General features: G+C 42.7%; 1 protein-coding gene across 1 annotated transcript in view; it reads right to left on the bottom strand.

Annotated features, from left to right (window-relative positions):
- Positions 1 to 6,208, bottom strand: part of TSPAN13 (tetraspanin 13) — a 100,005-nt gene extending 93,797 nt beyond the window's left edge. The window contains exon 1 of the mRNA XM_029589030.1: positions 5,948 to 6,208. Coding sequence (XP_029444890.1) covers positions 5,948 to 6,175 — 228 coding nt within the window. The 5' untranslated portion in view covers positions 6,176 to 6,208. The remainder of the gene's footprint in view (positions 1 to 5,947) is intronic.
- Positions 6,209 to 19,186: the final 12,978 nt, after the last annotated feature.

The following is a 19,186-nucleotide window of genomic DNA, read 5'->3' as shown; positions in this document are numbered from 1 at the left end:
CTGAATTTAATCCACCTAATTGGCACTGAATATTGGGCCCTAAAAGGATAATCAAGAGTCTGGTCACTGAACATTGGAACAGCATTAAAATTTGCTGTTTAGAAGTGCCACTTGTCAGACATCGGTTGGGCCAGACCTTCTTTGTATGGTCTTCAGTTCCTCACATATGATAAAATAATTTCATAATGAGGAGGGGATAGTTCAGCCCTTCTTACAAGGAGCGAACAGTTTTGGTTTGCTCTTTGGAATACTTTAAATCTGGCCCAAATCAGGCAACGCAATGGCTGGCTTGTCTTCATTTCAAATTTCTGGTATCTGATTGGCACCTCACAATTATTAAATGAAGAGATTATTCACTAGAAACTAGTGCCCATGTAACATTTTCTGTGTGGCGAGTTTAAATCGTGATGGCATTTCATTACAAAATATCAGCTAAGTACCTGCAAGAGGGCCATTTTTTGTACTCCATTTCTTCACAGTATAATACTGGGGGAATTCTGTGCTACTGTGGAGCGCAGAACGTGCACAGAATTGCCAAGTTCTGCGCAGAAAATGTCAGAGGAGACCCCGGCATGCTGCGAACGAAGCACGCCGTTCGCAGCAAAGATGAAGGCCCCCGCGTGCCTTGGGACCCACTCCACTTGCGGTAAAGATGAAGGCCCTGATGAGAGAGAGAGAGAGAGAGAGAGAGCGGAGGGGGGGGAGGGGAAGGGGTGTGAGAGAGAAAGCAAGAGCAGGGGAGAGGGAGAGAGGCAGCAAGGGAGTGAGTAGGAGAGTGTAAGAGAGAGCAGGGGGAGTGTTTGAGTATGGGTGCCAGAGAGAGGGAGCCTATATGAGGAGATTGTGAAGGAATGTGTGAGAGATTGGGAGCTGGTTTGTATGAAAAAGGGATCCTGTGTGAAGGGGTGCATGATAAAGAGTGATAGGGAGCCTGTGAGAGGGTGTATGCTCGGAGAGAAAGGGAACTTGTGGGGGTGTGTATGCAAGAGAGAGAGATCCTGTATGAGGGTGTGTGCGTATGTGCACTAGAGAGAGGGAGCAACAGAGGGAGCCTGTGTGAGGGGCAGTACTGAGAACGGGGTCAAACTCTGGGACTGGGGATAGAGTGGAAGGGGTTGAGCCTACAGGTGGAGGGGAGAGATTCTGGCAGGTGGAGGAGTTGGGGCCTGAGAGGGCAAAGTGGCCAGGGGAGTAGGGAGAGCAAGTGGAAGGGACACTCAAATGAATTTCTAGGGAAATTCTGCATCTTTAAGTAAAAACTTTTTTCTGCATTAATTTAAAATGTAATTACTTTAAGACTCATGTAAATTGTGTTATTTTGACCCATATAAAGTTTGCATAATTGTAAGATTTTGTGCATTCTCCCAGGAGTAACAGTACATACATCAGGATTTTTGTGAATCTTTTAACATATTATCCAATTTGTGATATTCTGAATTCATTTTGTCTATCACCTTTGATTTTTTAGTTAGTTATGGTGACAGATTATAGAATCTGCACAAAAATGATTGACAGTTTACATTTTTTTCTGCCTTTTTTTTTTTTTTTTTTAATCATCCAGTCTCTAAAGAAACTCAAGTTTTTTGCTGTAACTTTGATGTGAGGTGAAATGGAGGCTGCCCTGAGATAGCCCATTTAAGGTGAAATTGGTCCCATGTCAGAACAATGAGCGTGTTTGGTCTACGTGATTCCTTCCAAACCTAAAGATGAACCAGTTTCTAAAATGACTTATGTAAAAAACTAAAATGCTTGTAACAATGGTTTCTTGATTATCATGTAACCCGGCCACAACTTACATGAAAGGGCGAGTATTAAGCTAAACCAAATAAGATTTTGGAGCTAACAGCTATATTTAAAACAGGGTTTATGTTAGAAGAGACAGATGGTTTTTGATGGCTAATGATTACACACAACTAGTCAGAAATGCATATTCAGCACCTTAAGTACAGAGCTGAGCCCAAAACCTTGTCAGTTCATTTACGAATACACTTTTTTTTGCTAATATTATTGTTTGGTAATCTATGATTTTGAATTTTTAACACCCTTTTGGCTTTAGTGTTTTCTAAACATATCTACGAAGTTCAGCTCAAGCCCCACTTGGTGCAGCCTTTTTTCCCTTCAGAAACATATACAATTTTATATGGCCTTTAGAACAAATTGATTCCATAGGGTGCCCCGTCCTCCCGATTTATTTATTTTTTTATATCCTTCATATCTTTGCACCATGAAAATGGTGCAAACAAATTGCATGAACATTTAACAAGCACATCCTAAGACCTTTCCATTAGCTAGTGAAAATGCAGCCTTCTACCTTGGTCTTTTAGATACAAGGGCAGCGAAGCAAGTAGCTCAGTCTTACTATGCAGACGTTTTGTATAATACTGCTCATGATTTTTGCTTAAAAAACAAAAAAAAACTGTCATTTATGGCATAAGAATAACCTCCACATACAGACATCAGATGAAAGTGTAATGCAGATTTCTTTATTGTTCATCAGTATTGATAAAAATTTACTTGAAAAATGCTAACACTTGAGCAGAAAAATAGTTATCCTCACAACTGACGATTCTGCAGCACAAGAGTTAACTTGGTTTGATTTCAGTGCAAGAAAGTGACAGCATTGCTGAGAATCACATTATGACTTATCGATTTTGCTACAGCAACATTGTTTCTTTGGTGCAAGATTATTTCAGTAGCAAGCTTCTAAAAAAATTCAGAAAGAAGAAAACGGCATACACTCCTGCAATGTAGCACACAGCAAACTACGAATCACAGGACCCCATAATCACTCATATGGGAAAAACATTCAGCATAAAAGGATCCTATGCAAGCTTGTTCTCCAATGTAGTATACATTATGCAGTGTAGAAAAGATGGAGCAGCATTCTATATTGCTGAGACAGGCCAGACATTAAAGGCAAGAGTCAATTTACGTAGGCATAATATATGCCACAAAAGACGACCAGGTCGACTGCTCTGCGAGTGTGCACTTTTCAGAATCAAGTCACTGCATCAATGACCTTCTGATTAGAATATGCAAAAGAACATTTAAAACTTTCCAGGAAGGCAAGACTTATGAAATCAAAATAATCAGATACTTTAAAACTGACAAAAAAAAAAAAGAACTCAGATCTTGGATTAGTATCACATCACTCGCCATAAATTTATACTGCTTGTCACCTTCTGATCACCCATCAAACCCCCACTGGAATGCCTTTTATGATTCACTATTTGGCAGCCATACTACTCTATTTCTGATGTCTTCTTTTGCTCATTTGAATTCTGACCCGAAGAGAATATGAGATCTCAAGTTAGTCAAGATATGTATTATATGTTAGTAGAATAAAAATGGTATCACCTTATATATTTTATTTTTATATTATCCTTTTATTGCTGTGCATTCCGTAATTCAAGTACTCAATTAGGTTCATTTCATTCCAAAACATCTTGTGAAATTGTAGGAGGAAGCAGGCATTACTTTACATTATGTCAGTGTGACTTTAGATCTGATCAGGTGTACCATGGAAAAGTCACCACTGCCTGACGCTCAGATCCAGACCAGCATCTGGGCTCTGCTCTCAGCATCTCAAATCAAGAAGCAACACTAGAGCAGTGGATCAGACTTCTAAGAACTTCTTCCTGAGAATGTGTGTGATCATGCATGCGTCTCTTCTTCCTAGCTCAGCATGAGCCTGGAGTGCGGTAATTAACGGGCAGCATGCAGGGTACGGATAGATAGGACCCACTGTGTGCAGCACACACAGTACCCTCCCCTTCTCTTCTCTGTGTTCGAATCCTTCCAGCCTGTGCCTTATCCCCCAGGCTGAGTGAGACGGGGATAGATGCAGTGAGCACTGGATACGAGTGTTCGGAGTAGGAGCAGCAGCAGCAATGGACAAGCCAAGATAACTCAGCTGACTGCCCACACCACACTAACTTCTCCCTTCTCCTGCACTTGTATAGGGGCTGATTCAGTAAAAGTCGCGTGAGAGCGGGCGAGTGCCCGCTCTCCTGCGCGCGCCATTCAGGGGGGAAGGAGATGCAAATTAGGGCCCGTGGTAAAAAAGAGGCGCTAGGGACACTAGCGCGTCCCTAGCGCCTCCTTTTTGACAGGAGGCTGTCAGCTGGTTTGACAGCCGACGCTCAATTTTTCCGGTGTCAGTTCTCGCTGACAGCCACAGGTTCGGAAAACGGATGCCAGCTAAATTGAGCATCCATCTTCCGACCCGCGGGCCGCCGGCCGATTTAAAAATGTTTTTTGTTTTTTTTAATTTTGGGGCCTCCGACTTAATATCGCTATGATATTAAGTCAGAGGGTGCATAGAAAAGCAGTTTTTACTGCTTTTCTGGGCACTTTCCCGGTGCCAGCAGGCATTACTTTCTGTATCGCACGGGAATAACTAATAGTGCCCGCAACATGCATTTGCATGTTGCGGGCACTATTAGTTGGTTTTTTTTTTTGGGGGGGGGGGTTTGGACGCGCGTTTTCGATGCTCTATTACCCCTTACTGTATGTGGGGTAAAGCTAGCCTGTCAAAAATGTGTGTCCAAATCGGGATTAATACTGCGCTGCACTGTATCGTCCTGTACTGTATCAGCCCGATAGTGAGGGAGCTGGTCCATCATGGCAGGTTTGTGTGCATCTTCACTCTTCTTTCCCTTTGTTTTTAAAATCTGGAAGAGACTGGTGGGACTTTTGGTGCTTTCTAGCTCTTCTCTTGGGTGTATATGAGACCTCTCCATGTCCACACTGCCTGCTCCATGGAGGATGGTGTACCACACAACAGTTTTGTTAATATAAGTGTGCCTTGGGTATGAAAAGGTTGGGAAACACTGCATTAACTTACACCACCAGTCTCTTAGATAAGGTTTCTCCATTTTGCTTCTTAGCAATTTGTCTAAGATATGCAGCTGCACCTCCAATGTCCAAACCCCCCACTGCACTTTTAAGAAAATAAAACTCCTGTTAACACTACCTAAAACGGTTTGGCTTCTTAGCACAGATTACCTCAGTGATCCTAAGAAATTACATCAGCTGTTCTAAGAAATTAAAAGGCATTCTTCCATTTTCAATAAATTACATGTGTTCTATACAAAGACAAGAAATACAAGCCTTATTTTATCATCCAGGGTAAAGGTTTATCAAAACTAAAAAAAAATTTGAAGGTGTTCAAAGTTTAGTGAAGCCAAAAATGGAGAAAATATGAGTACTTAATTAGATCTACTCAAATATTCTCACTCCTTTCCCAAGCACACAAATTACAAAAATTTATACAGCGCCTACAACATGGGTTAAAATCGTTATTTATTTCTAAAATACTTGACTTAGTCCCCAAGAAAATGGCATCCCCGGGCCTAATTGAGTCACTATGCAATAGGAAACTAAACCGGAATGGATCCTTACACATGCTCGAACACTATCCGGAGCGCAGCTCCGCATTTTAAGGTAGGGAGGGGGGATCACGAAAGGTGCCGCTTTGGGAAAATGTAAGGAAAGTCACACGCCTCCTCCTCCATCTTAATCCCTGAAGAACGAATGCAGATTTTAAGAGCGAGATGACACAAACCGACAAGAAGCAACACTCGGCACCGGTGAGCTGGGGGACGAGAACCAACCGGGATGAAAACCAGCAAAAAAAAATGAGGGGGAAGCAGGTGAGAAGGGGGCGAGCGAGGAGAGCGGGTTCCGTTCAGGCTGCTGGCAGCCTGAAGTGGCTTTTGATCCGAGACGTGACACGTCTCCCAACAGGGACCCTGGGGCGGCGGCGGCACCTGCTGCGAGGCGATCGCAGCCGTCGGGAGGCAAAGCAAGCAAGCAAGCGCGCCCGACCCTTGTCCGCCGATCCCCCCTCCACCCCAGCAAGAGATCCAAGCGAGCGGCAGGGCAGGTAGAGGCGATCCCCGGGAGAAGCAGCGCCCGCCTGCCTGCCCGCCCATCCAGTACTCACGATGTAAAGCAGATTGAGCGCGCAGAGCGAGTTCTTGGAGCAGGTGAAGCCCCCGCACACCATGGCGCAGGCTCTTCCCCGCCCGGGGGTGGGGGCGGCCGCCCGGACGCTAGGGAGAGAAAGAGGGAGCCTCGGAAACCGGGTGGAGGGGGGGGGGGGACACGGGAGAGCTCCGCCGTGTCCCGAGGCGCTGGGAGCTGAAAGTCTGCGGCAGCGCGGGGCGCGCATCCTGCGCCCCTCCCCCCTTCCTCTCAGCTCATTGGCCGCCGTCCGCACGCAGAAAGGTAAATATGCAAATCGGCGCGCTGAGGCCGCCGGGAGGAGCGAAGCTGAGTCTGCTGTAACCCTCACTTGAGGCAGAGGCGCCGAGGTAGCGCCTTCTCTCTCTCTATGATAAGCGCTTATATTTACTAATGGTTTTATCCCACTGTGGGGCTATGAGAAAACTGTTTAGTGCACACCCTGCATGCCAACAGGGACTGGCTAGCTCCTGTTACCTTAGGGGTGAGTAGTAGCATTCAGTACCTGTTCTTGGATTATACTGAATAATATGTTGCTAGGCTGTCTCAGCCTTGGCTAAAACCCAAGTAGATTTATAAGTAATTCCTGTACTAGTGTCTAGATCAGTGGTTCTTAACAGGTGTCTTGGGACACAGTAGTGTGTCACAGAGCCAGCAGAAGACTGATCTTTCCTCATCAGTCTGGGCAGGAGTTGGCTGACTTCTCTCATATTTGGGCATGACAGGAAACTGCTCTTGCTTCCTTCTTCTTTTCCCTGGCCAGTGGGAGGTTGTTCCCTCCTCCTTCACCCAGATCAGAGTATGATATCACCAGCTCCTGTTCATATGGGCCGGGCAAGACACCAGCTATCTTACTCTGCCCGACCTGGTAGTGAGGCTGCTGATGCTCTCTTCACCCCATGGAGCCTGGATGTGAAAGAAGGAGCATAAGGGAGAAATGTGCCTGCTCTATAGATCTGCTGCTGCCTCCTCATCTTCCTCTCCTCCATGCTTCTTGCCCTCATCTGCTGTTGATAAAGAGGGAGGGATACTCTGGATTGGACTGAAGTATTTTTTGCTGGCTGAGAGCCAGGAAGAGGGGGAAATGTACTGGGCAGTGTATATATTACCTGACTTTGTACAGTGGTGCTTGGCATGGGAAGATAAGAGTTCAAGAGTCTGCTGGGCAGGAAGGGGTGGGGGGAAAGGAAATTGGGACTGCTGGGTAGGGAGAGGTGGAGGAGGGAAGAGAGATGGAAGTGGAGAGAGAGATATGGAGGTGTGTGGGGCTGTTGGGCTGGGGGAGTGGAGGATGCTGAGCAGGAAAGGGTAGGAAAGAGGTGGTCAGAGGTATTCTGGATAGGGAAGGGGGGAGAGAAGGGCAGAAAGAGTTAAGCAGGAGAGAGAAGGAGCAAGGGGAAGAGGATGTGGGGTGGAGGTTGTCAGGAATGTTGGACAGGGATATGTTTTATGTGAAGGGATGGTTGAGTAGTTGGGAGAAGTGAGGGGTGATGGGGCCATGGAGGGGAGTGACAGTACAAGGGCCATATTATGTCAGTTTTGAGAATATGCATTTCTTCTCTCTTTGAATTTTGCTTAGTGAAGGAGGAAATATATTTTTGTTTCTAATCTCCAGTTTTGCACTGCATGCAGAAGGTGATCTTGGGATTTCCAGCCAGATTTTATTTGTAATTTGTGGTCTTTTGTTCTATATTTGGTGAAGACAGGTCTGCCTGTATTCTGTGTGTATGTGACTGAGATGAGGTACTTTACTAGAGGTTTGTATCAGCCTTATTTGTTATTTTCTCAATATGATATTGCGCTGGTGGTGAACTGCTGCCTTTTCATGGGTAACACTATTGCTGTTTCATTTCTTGGAGTTAGTGCTGCTGAGGTTTGGCAGGTTTGATAAACATGTACAGAGTGGGGTTTCTTTATATTATTTTACAATACACCTGATAATAGATGAAGTTTGTAATTTTGTTATTAAGATGACACCAAAATCAGAATATCTTTTTTTGTATGGTGAGTTGTACAGGGAATTGTCTTAGCTCTGCTCTGTACCCATTGTTAGGAAGCAGGGGACTCCTGTGGATGCAGAACATATGCTTATATCTAGTCCCATGATCGTCATGTGTTCAGTGTGTCAATCATGTGAGCATCATCTCTCAGGTGTGTCCTGATAGAAAAAAGGTTGAGAACCACTGGTCTAGATTAAATCATAGGCAATTGCTTCCGGTGCTGAATAATACTAGGTGATGGGAACATAAGAACATAAGAAATTGCCATGCTGGGTCAGACCAAGGGTCCATCAAGCCCAGCATCCTGTTTCCAACAGAGGCCAAACCAGGCCACAAGAACCTGGCAATTACCCAAACACTAAGAAGATCCCATGCTACTGATGCAATTAATACATCAACCAACCTCTTCCCTTCAGTAATAATTCTCCAACATACACCAATACAAGGGAATGCTTGTGCTATGGTGTTGCTTCTGTACGGTGGCTCTATTAAAGGACAACCAATTGGTGGGTGTCCTTTTCTTTCGCCCCGTCTATTATTCTTTATTCTTTATTATCCAGGTTTAGTAATAAATCAATTTTTCTTTATCAATTTTTTCTTAAGCTATTTTCATAAAAACCCCAATCTCCCCGTTCGCTGAGGCGACCCGTTGATTGTAAATAAATACTTATCGAGGCATCCGTCTCTATTTCTTCTCATGGGTTCGCGTCTGCTTGCCCGACATGGGCCATGTTTCGGCACGCTTGTGCCTGCTTCAGGGGCTACGGGAGGGGTAGTTACTGTGTCCTGACCAGGTACACAGTAGCTGTTATGTCTCCGAGTTTGTAGTGACCATACTTTTGTTCGTGGACGACGCCACGTATATTTTTGGGCATGAGCATAGAATTACATAAATAACCCCTTTTATTTCGCAGCCGGGAACCACAACATTCGAAATCAACTTAATAGCTGCTTGTTCTTGCTTAGATACATTAAAGCGTTTTACCAAAGGTCTTGAAGGTAAACGTTGGATATCAGACTGCATTCATTTTTCAAATGTTGCTACGACTGCCCAAAAATATACGTAGGCAAAACAATTTGTTCGGTCCATACTCTGTTCATAGAACATCATTCTAGAATCAGAAATGGTCGTGAATCTGCACCCCCGGTATCCCATTGGCTAACTTGTGATCACTCTGAATCTGATTTATAATTTTTTGTGATCGATGTGTTGCCTCCCCCGATTCGGGGTGGCAACTTTTCAGAGATGCTGATACGCAGAGAGCAGAAATGGATTTATAAATTAGACTGTCTGGTCCCTAAAGGTTTAAACATTGAAACAGAGTGGCAATATTTTGTTTAAATGTTTATTCCTTTATTTTGATTGCCTGTCACCTGTATTTTCTTGTTTCACACACCATTATTTCTTCATTATCTTGGATTGGCTGGTACAGTGATGATTTGGAGCCTTTTCATTGGTTTGAATTTTCGCACCATTTTTCAGGCTCTTTAAATGTTTGCTTCCGTCTCAGCCGCCCGCTCTCCTTGCTGTATGAAATGTTAGACTGAACTGTCATTTACAAGGTATGTTTATCACAAAATACGCTATGGTAAATGCCCATTTTTTTGGTCCCTGTTTGTATAATAACTTGAAGTTAATTTTTTATTTTATTGGGGGGATCCTACTTTGACAGATGAGCAATGGAGCTGCCGGTTTTGAAAAATTAAAATATAACTATAGAATTTCATGAATTGAATTGGACCTTATTTAATTTCTTGCATCTCCTTGGATATGTGGATATCGAATTGCTGGAGTGCAATCTCTTTTGCTCCAATTTTTCTGTATTTTGGAATCTAACTCATTTCAATACTGTTCAAAAGTTTGCATACCCTTAATTCTTAATATCGTGTATTGCCCCCTTTTTGCATACGGTTTGCAGTTTATTGTGATAGTTGTGAATGAGACCCTTTATTTTCTCATGTGGTAAAGCTGCCCATTCCTCTTGTCAAAAACCCTCCAGATCCTGTACATTCTTTGGTTGTCTAGCATGAACTGCATGTTTCTTATCTGGAACCCAGTCTTTTTGGAACTCTTTTTCCTTTGGCCTTGAAAAAAACTATGCCAAATTTAGGAAGTCCCTTAAAACTTTCCTATTCACAAAGGCCTTCCAAGTCAAACTGCTCCTCTGATTTTACAGATATCTATGTTCTAAGTACTTAGACAGATATTTAATGTTGCTTTCTATAGTTTATTATAGTTTGTATCTGGGGTTTTTTCTTATTTTATTTTAATTGTTTTTTAAGTTAATTTTGTTATTTTAAGTTTAGATTTAGATTTTTAATCTATAATTTGTATTCACTTTTATCTTTAATGTATGGTATGTTTATTTTTTAATTTATGTACATCACATTGATATTTTATGTAAGAATTGCAATTCATCAATCCTAATAAATAATTCTAATAATGTTTCAGTTCTCTCCAAAGTGGCTCAATGATGTTGAGTTCAGGAGACTGTGATGGCCACTCCAGAACCTTCACTTTCATCTGCTGCAGCTACTGAATGGTCGACTTCACCTTATGTTTTGGATCTTTGTCATGCTGAAAAGTCCAAGTGCACCCCATGCACAGCTTCCTGGCTGATAAATGCAAATTCTCCTCCAGTATTTTCTGATAAGGTGCTGCATTTATCCTGCCATCGATTTTGACTAAATTCCCTGTGCCGCTGTAGCTCACACACTCCCAAAACAGCAGAGATCCAACTCCATGCATCATGGTAGGGATGGTGTGCTTCTCTTCAGAGCATTTATGGTTGTGACCATAAAGTTCAATTTTGGTCTCATCACTTCAAATTATTTTGTTCCAGAAATTTTTAGGCTTCTCTGGGTGCTGTTTGGCATACTGTAAGTGGCTGTTTTGTAGCATTGGTGCAGCAATGGCTTTTTTCTAGCAATTCTACCATGCAGCCAATTTTTGTTCAAGTATCTCTTTATTGTGCATGCTGAAACTCCCACATTTTGTTTCAGAGAAGCCTGTATTTCAGTATAAGCTGCTTGTGGGGTGTTTTGGGTTGTTTTGCATTCCGACAAATTTTCCTGGCAGTTATATCGGAAATCTTTCTTGGTCTACCTTGGCATTAACAGAACCCATAATTTTCCACTTCTTGATCAGAATTTGAACAGCACTAATTGGCTTTTTAAAATCTTTGGATATCTTTTTATCCTTCTTCTGATTTATAAAGTTAAACTACTTTTGCTCGGATCCAAGATAGCGCCTGTAGAGCTGCTGGCATGAGCACAGCTTTTCCTTTCTCTAATTTTGGATTATTTTTGCTTCCTGAGATGCCACATTCAGCCCAGAAAGGGAGGGTGAAGGAACAGTCTTACCCTGCAGTTCCTCAGGAGCCCCCACCTTCGGGTATGATGGTTGCTCACATCCTGCAGGTGGTTAAATCGGATGAATCACCCTTGGAGAAAGAGGCAGCAATGCTTTTAGCTGCCACCTCTCCGGACTCTTCAACATCATTGCCTCCGATCGACAGAGACCAGCCGGCAAATCCTGCAGCCATAAGAGACCGTGCCTCCCTGTCGGCTGGGGCGCCTGCTGCCGCAAATTATGCCCTTACTGAAGCGGGGTCAGGAGACGCTGGACCCTCCGAAAGTGCTGCCGGTGGTGGCCCTACTAAGGTTTTGGCCAGTTCTCTTGCTGGAGAGTTTGGGATTCGTGAGGAACGCCCTCAAACCAGAACTTTTACCCCATTGAGAGAGATTGAAGTCCTGCTCCTGGTAAGGCCTCAAAACATTACTTTGGATAATATTTGGGCTGCTATAATTAGCCTGGGATCGTCTGATTCTCATCAGTAAAACCCTATTATTCAGAGGATAAATTTGGTTGAAAGTAAAGTTATTAATCTGGAATCATCTAAACCAAAATTCAGGAAGATATACTGAATTTACAGCAAGGTTCTCAACAAGTTACTCATGTTCAAGAATATTGGATTAAAGAAAATTCCTCTCCACAAATTAAAATTGAAAATCTTGAGAACATAACCCGGAGTAGGAACCTGCGCTTCATACATTTTCCTAAACTTCCACTGATGGGGCATAAAGATATGTTCAAGAAATATCTGATTGAACATGGTAAAATACCTGAGGAGGCCGTTCCCCCTACCTCTAAGATTTATTATCTGCCTTCATTTAGAAGACAAGAACAGGATAGGGAACAAGGCCTAGACATTCTATCTCCTAATTTGGATATTTCCACCATACTAGAAACATCGGATTCCACCTTAGTCCAACCTGCCGCTATGGTGGTTACTTTTGTTTTTGAATAAGGCCAGGAATGGGTTCTGCGTCTTTTCTTCAAGCACCAATTGCAGCCTTTTCTTCAATTGAATGTCAGAATTTACCCTGACGTTTCCCGTCAGACACAGAAGAAAAGACATCAATTTCTCTTGATGCGCCCGAGAGTATTGCAAATTGGAGCGACATTTACCTTGAAATTTCCATGTAAATGTGTAGTTAAATATAAAGGTTCGAGTTATATGTTTTTTTGTTCCATCTCAACTTTCTAATTTCCTGTGTGATAAATTACTGCTCCAATCTGGAGGTATTGAGGCTGCTCCTCCCGTCTCACCCTTAGTAGGATGATTATCTGTCAGTAATATGTTTCCCGCAATTACAATCACCTCCAAAACCTTACCTTGAGTTACTAGCTGACCCTCCTATAGAGATATAAATAGTTGACTAGTATGAAAGCGCCCCCCTCTCTCTCTGATTTTCTTTTCTGTATCAGCTCTTTCTATTCCTTTTTTATCTCTTTCTTCAGTGGATATTTTAATAGTTTCTTTTCCTCCCTCTATATAGCTTTATACCCCTTCTACTGTTTCTCTCCCCTTTTATTTATTTGTTTATTTATTTATTTAAGGTTTTTATATACCGACAATCATGAGCACATATCTTGCTGGTTTACATGAAACGGGAGTGCGTTAAATACAACAAACTAGAACTGTGGTGACCGAAAGTACAGTTACAATTAACAAGGGTAGCAGAACTTGGAAGAGAAGGAAGAGATAGGAAAGAATAAATGGTTAAACAATATACAAATTAACTTAAATTAAATGCTATGTACAAATGGCATGATTAATGGCTGAATGTTATGAGGAGTCCTTGGATCTCTTCTCTTTTTTTTTTTCCCTATCCTTCCTGCTTCCTTTTCTTACCATTCCTCCTCCTCCTCCTCTCCGTTCTACTTTTCATCCTCTCCCCCTGGCATTCTGTTCCCACATTCTCACCATTCTTCCTCCTTCGTGATCTATGGCCTCTTTGTTCTTCATAGCATCCAAGTGCTCTTGAATGGTGCAGCTCCTTCCATTTGCTAGGGAGAATGTAGAATTAAGTTGTACAGAGAATGTGGCCTTCCTTCTGCATTTCACACAAGAAAGCATATTCCTACTTCAGCTGCACTTGCGCTTCTTTGAAGTAGATGCCATTAGATGATGATTCTGGTTTTTATTGCCAGATGGTCCTAAAATGTCTGTTGTACTACCTGCCTCAACCAGCTTAATTCCTAGGCCTTTTTCAACCATCTCCTTGCATCCCACTCAACGCTCAGCCTCTCCCCATTTTCTCCTCACAAGCCCCAATTCTCTCTCCCTCGCTCTCTCCTAATCCACACATGGCATCTGTGGAAATTATAAAAAAAAAAACATGCCCATTATCAACTGATAAAGATGGAGCACCTACTGAGAACTTTTCTCATAATTCAGCAGGTCACCTACTGTAGTGTACGTTAAAGATATCACTTGGAGAAAATATTTCAAAATAGCTCATACTGAAAAAAAAATTGTATATTTGGGTCAATACAGTAATGTGGAAATGCCTTCATTTTATACTAACAATAATTATATGAGATTTGTTACAGAATAAAATTAAGGCACATTTCAATTTCAGAAATGTGCTGTTATATATATAATTTGGGCTTATGATTTTCAGTTAGAAGCAAAAAACACTAATAACACACCCCAATGAGGAAACCAAAAAAAACCAAAACAAATCAAAAATAGGCCTACCTTGAGGCTATATCATCGGACTGCTGTGAACATCGGCTGGATGATGTAATCGGAGCAGGCCAGCAGAGAACCCAAGCTCTGCTGGCCCATGAAGAAGTGCATGGGAGCATTGGGCCAGTAGGGAGGTCAAGCCCTGCCAGCCAGAGGAGTAGCACCAGCAGTATGGATGGGGGAGGGGGGGGATAGGAAAGTGAAAAGGAAGGGAATAGAATTTGGAGAAGAGGGAGCAGTGAAAGGAGAGGGACCCTTGCAGACACACTCACAGACTCCACTATTTCCATAGCCACACACATTCTTCCACCAGCCCTGAAGCCACCCCCACACCCTGCCACCCTCATTGGAAGGAGGGGGCCTTGCAGTTTCCACAGCCTGTGGGACCTTGGCTGCCTCTGCTCCTCTGGCTTCCAGTACAGCCAGGTCAGGAGGGAGGTGGGGAATGGGGCTCAGTCTTCGACTGTTCACCACTGCAGCCTTCCTCTCCCGCTCCTCACTGTGGGGGCACTGATCGTCTAGCTGCTGCTGTCTAACTCTCCTCCTCCTCTTCTCACTGCAGGGCCAGGCCGGGGCTAAAGCAGGGACCAGGCACTTTTTGCTGTCACAATCCCCTGCCGCCTTCTGCTTTTCTTTGGCTAAGTAAGGAGGGTGGGAGGGGCCTTTCCCTGGGCTGTCTGGACTTGGCTCATCCTGCACTTGAGCATTTGCTACTCTGTGGGGAACAGCATGGCAGAGAGAAAGCTCCTCTTTCTGCTGCAGTCCACTGCTAGCCTTCTTTTCTTGGGTCAGGGGCTTCTCCTGCTGCTCAGTAGGCCTTTTCTGTCTGAGGCAGCACAAGAAACAGAGGTTTTGTGCCAATACTGCTTCCTGGTGCTGTCACAAATGCATTGAGCATGTACAGGGTATTTTTCTGTTTCGGGGGACAATTGCAAATGACGGTGGACCAATCAGGAATAGGTATGGAAATGCAGGGACAATCCCCAAAAACCTGAGGACCTCTGGTAATCTTATTGATGGCGAATGGAAGCATGAGTTACAGAGTGACACCGTGACAGTGATCACACTAACCCAGTGATTTTTCATCAGCATTTCTACCTATGGAAAGTCATACTTTGGCGATAGGATCGGGCAGGGCAATAAAATAGCAAAACTCCTTTCATTCTTCTGTGTAGCATGTTGAAACAGGGCAAAAGAAAGCAGGCCCGCACACTTGTGGTTGGGAATCCATCGGGGCTTGGATGAGCCAGGGTGAAAGGGAGGAGAGCTGCTGCGGCACTGGCAACCCAGGCCAGTTACCATGTGGCACTGAGGGTGTGGATGCGGGGGGGCAGGAAAGCCGAAGCCCTCCAGTCCTCTGGCTAGCCAGGGTTGCTTCGGTCACCCAGTCATGCCTTCTGAGAAGGGAGGATCAAAAATGGAGGGCCACAGAGGAAGAAAAGAATTCCTAAGGAGCAGGACAGAGAAATGTTCTCTGAAGCTGTTCTTTCTGAAATCGGATATCCTGTTTGTTTCTGAATGTGCGGTGATGTTACTGGGGATTCCACAGCACATTTTTATCAATGTTGTCTTCTCCTCTGTCTCTTAGCATCAGGCTCTCAATTATTAAAGCCTAGGTCCGTGCACAAGGTGTCAGATTTAATGGTGTCTCAGTGACTCAGCTTACTGCAGCTTGATACAGTTCCTGCCCTGCCCTATATATATATATATATATACATAGCTCTGCCACCTCTGATGGTTAAAGACCACACACATGGTGTTATCCTATACGCATGGCAAATTAAATTGCGATTGCCTCATAAAGGTGACACATTCAGTAGAATGCCAGATTTGTATGTTGAGGTTAGGAGGAGTGCTCTGTCCATTTTACTGACAAGCAGCTGCAAGAGTTAAGAAACTGACCTTCATCCTGTTTCTCAGACGTTGTCCTCTAGATTCAGATACATTTTACTGGCATGATCATTTTTACGTTTGGTAAATTTGGTAAGATCTGGTGAGGCTGCTTTTGTTGTATAACAACCTGGGAACAAAAAAAAAAAAAGGAATTTGCCTGACACAATTAATATTGTCACACCATTGTACAGAAGAGCAAACAAAAGGACTGGCACTCCCTTATCAAATAAAAAATAGAAACTGGCATAAAAAAAATCAAGAAATCAGGGTGACCTGGTTTAAGTGGTGCATAATGATGCCTACCAAATTCACAAGGAAAAATAAAAAAGCAAAAGCAAATTCAGAACACTAAAAACAAAAAAGTACATCCTCGATCCCTGATGAAGGTTTGCTAGTAAAATCTAAATATTAGTAAGGGCCATGTGTATAAACTTATTATACCCATTACAATTTAATTGAGTGTTTGGGTTAATTTATTTTTTCCATATCACATCACTGTGTCCCATGGAAAAAGTTTCATTATTCACTGAAGGCCACAGCAAAAAAGTCAGGGGTTTTTTTTTTTGTTTTTAATTCTTTCTTTATTCATTTTTTCAAAAATATTACAAAGTAATAAAGAACTTTGCAAATGAAATATTAAAGTTTTGAACATTCATTCTGAATTCATATCCTTATACAATAATATAAATAAGAAATATACATATTGTTCAAAACTAAACATCATAGGGGTAATCCCAAGAGAACGAAATTTGTAAATGAGGAGATTTTATTTTTTATAAGAAACTTAATATAAAAAATAATTTGGATATTCATGGAAGTTTCAACAATACTAATTACTTACACCTCCATCTTTTGTAGATATCTGCCTCCTAGCATTCAGAAAATCTTGCAATTGATTTACCTCAAAGAAAATAAAAAACATTTCCCTGTTGTTTTATTACACTTTTACATGGGTACTTTACAACCATAGCTGCTCCAAGTGCTATGACGCTAGGCTTTAAGGAAAGAAAAGCCTTGCGTCTAATCTGAATACTTCTGTTTTTAAAATATGCCTGCATAACCAAATTCATTCCCTGTTGGGTCTGAAAAGATACTAATAAAGTGATCCGATCTAAAATCTCATCTTGCATTTCTTCCAAATATTGAGTTAAATTTTGGAAATCTATAGATTGCTTAGGTTCGGTATTCTTTACAACATTTTGCTTATATGGTAATTGAATTATTTTCTTTATTACTGGAATTTTTTCAGAGGAAATTTAAAAAAAATTTTCCAAGTATTTTTTAAAAGTTAACAGTAAATTTTCCTCTCTTAATTTAGGGAAATTTAATAATCTAATATTCAAATGTTTTACTGTATTTTCTAAGTATTCTATTTTCCTCAAGGTAGCGGATCTTTCATGGGTAAAAGTAGTGGTTAGATCTTTTAAACCTCTAACTTCCCCTTCTAAAGAAATAATCTGTATGCACTGATCCGAAAGGATCCGTTGATGATCTTGAGTAACAGAGTCAAGTTTATTAGAAACTTGCTGTAATAGCTTTGATTGTTCTTGAATGTTGTATGCCAATCTTTTCATTAGATCTGCAAGAGAATCTAATGTTACAGCTGATTTTTCTCCAATCCCCGCTAGGATGCTGTTCCCTTCATCCAGGTTTAAATTAAAATCTGGAGTCGAAGACCTAGCTTTCTCCAAACTACCTTCAATGTTCCCAGCAAGCTGGGGTGACGGGGCGAGTGTATTTCCCCCTACTCCAGCAACATTCAAGAGAGTTTGTGGGGAAGCTATAATCAGCTGGCAAGGTAAGGGTGGGCTTAGTGATATTTCCCCTGGTGAAACTTGTGTTCCTCCCACATTCCCACCTATGGGATTTGCCAAGCCCTGACTCAATGTTGAAATAGCATACTCGGGAATAAGTCTTTGTTGTAACAAAGGTGGTTGTTCTGCTGGGAATACTCTCACCTTAGCTTTACGTTTGTGAGGCATAATTACAACAAGAATTTAAATTATACAAAGAATATTTCCAGAGATACCCTTCCACGTTACCAATCCTGATTCGCCTCTTGGTGAAATTCAGGGTTTTTTAATGGAAAAGTCATTGCTCTAACTAGACAAGAGCCCCACCCAATTTCCTAGATATATTTGGAGGCTTATGCCTTTTTATATTATGTTATTTTTAGTAGATGAGTAACTGTGCTTCGAAAAATAACTTCTACAACTGAACATTCTCTCTGAACATGGGAAAAGAGAATTTGGGAGGTCAATTACTACAAGTACTAATCTCAGCGAAAGGCATTGATGCTGCTCTGTATTACCATTGGTGGTAACTGGAAGCAGATCGGCGCTCTATGCAGTAAAGAAAGGAAAGTTCCTAAAGGGACACTTTTCAAATAACCTGTGTAGTTGCCAACTTCACGGTACTTTTACCACACACCCTTGCAAGTATTTTTCTGAATTCCGTTCCAGTCCGTTTCCTCCCCTCTCATCTTGCTATTTCCTTCTGTCACAACCACATATTTCAGCTTTTTTTCCCCTTGTCCCCAAACTCTTACCCTTCCTCTCTCTCCATATCCATTCCTAACCCTCTCTCCCATCTTTTCCTTCCTTCATTTCCCACTTCTTTTTCCATCACCCTTCTTTCAACTGCCCCATTCCATATTCTCCCCCTCATCCAAATCCCTCCCTGTTTCTACATCTCTCCAGCCCCATCTCTATCTTTCTGACCCTATCCCTATTTTCTCATTTTCTATCCTCATTCCTCCCACCTGTCACCCCTTCTTTCGGTCTCTTCCTCCACCAAGTTTGAGCCACACTGCCCTTCCATCAGCTTGATCCATGGTCCTCTCACTACCTCACCGTCCTTTGATCCCACATCATACCTACCTCCTTGCACCCCCCTCCCCTTCCCCCAGGGCCCTCTTTGTTGTTCCCTCCTTATCCCACATCTTCCTTGCTCCTCTCCCACAACCCCACCTCAGGTCCTCTTTGCGCCACTCTACTCATCACCCACTCCAATCCCCAGTGACTCTGTTTTCCTCTTGCTCCCCCTGTCCCATCAGTCCTTGTCTCATAGTCTCACTACTGTTTCCCTCTGGACCCTCCTCCCTGATTCCAGGTTCTCCTCTCTAATTCTCATCCCCCTCTCTGGACCTCCTCCCTTTCGCCCCTTCCTGGCTGGCCTCCCACCCCCAGCTCCTGATCACAGGGTTGACAGGTGTGCAGTATTTTACTGCTTGTAGCCTCTGCTGCTTGCTCGATGATTCTATCAGCCTTGCAGCTTTTTAACAGTATG

This window comes from Rhinatrema bivittatum, chromosome 2, assembly GCF_901001135.1.
Source record: "Rhinatrema bivittatum chromosome 2, aRhiBiv1.1, whole genome shotgun sequence".
Classification (NCBI taxonomy): Eukaryota; Metazoa; Chordata; class Amphibia; order Gymnophiona; family Rhinatrematidae; genus Rhinatrema; species Rhinatrema bivittatum.
Note: the sequence above shows the minus strand (reverse complement) of the source record. Positions and strands in the feature narration are given on the sequence as shown.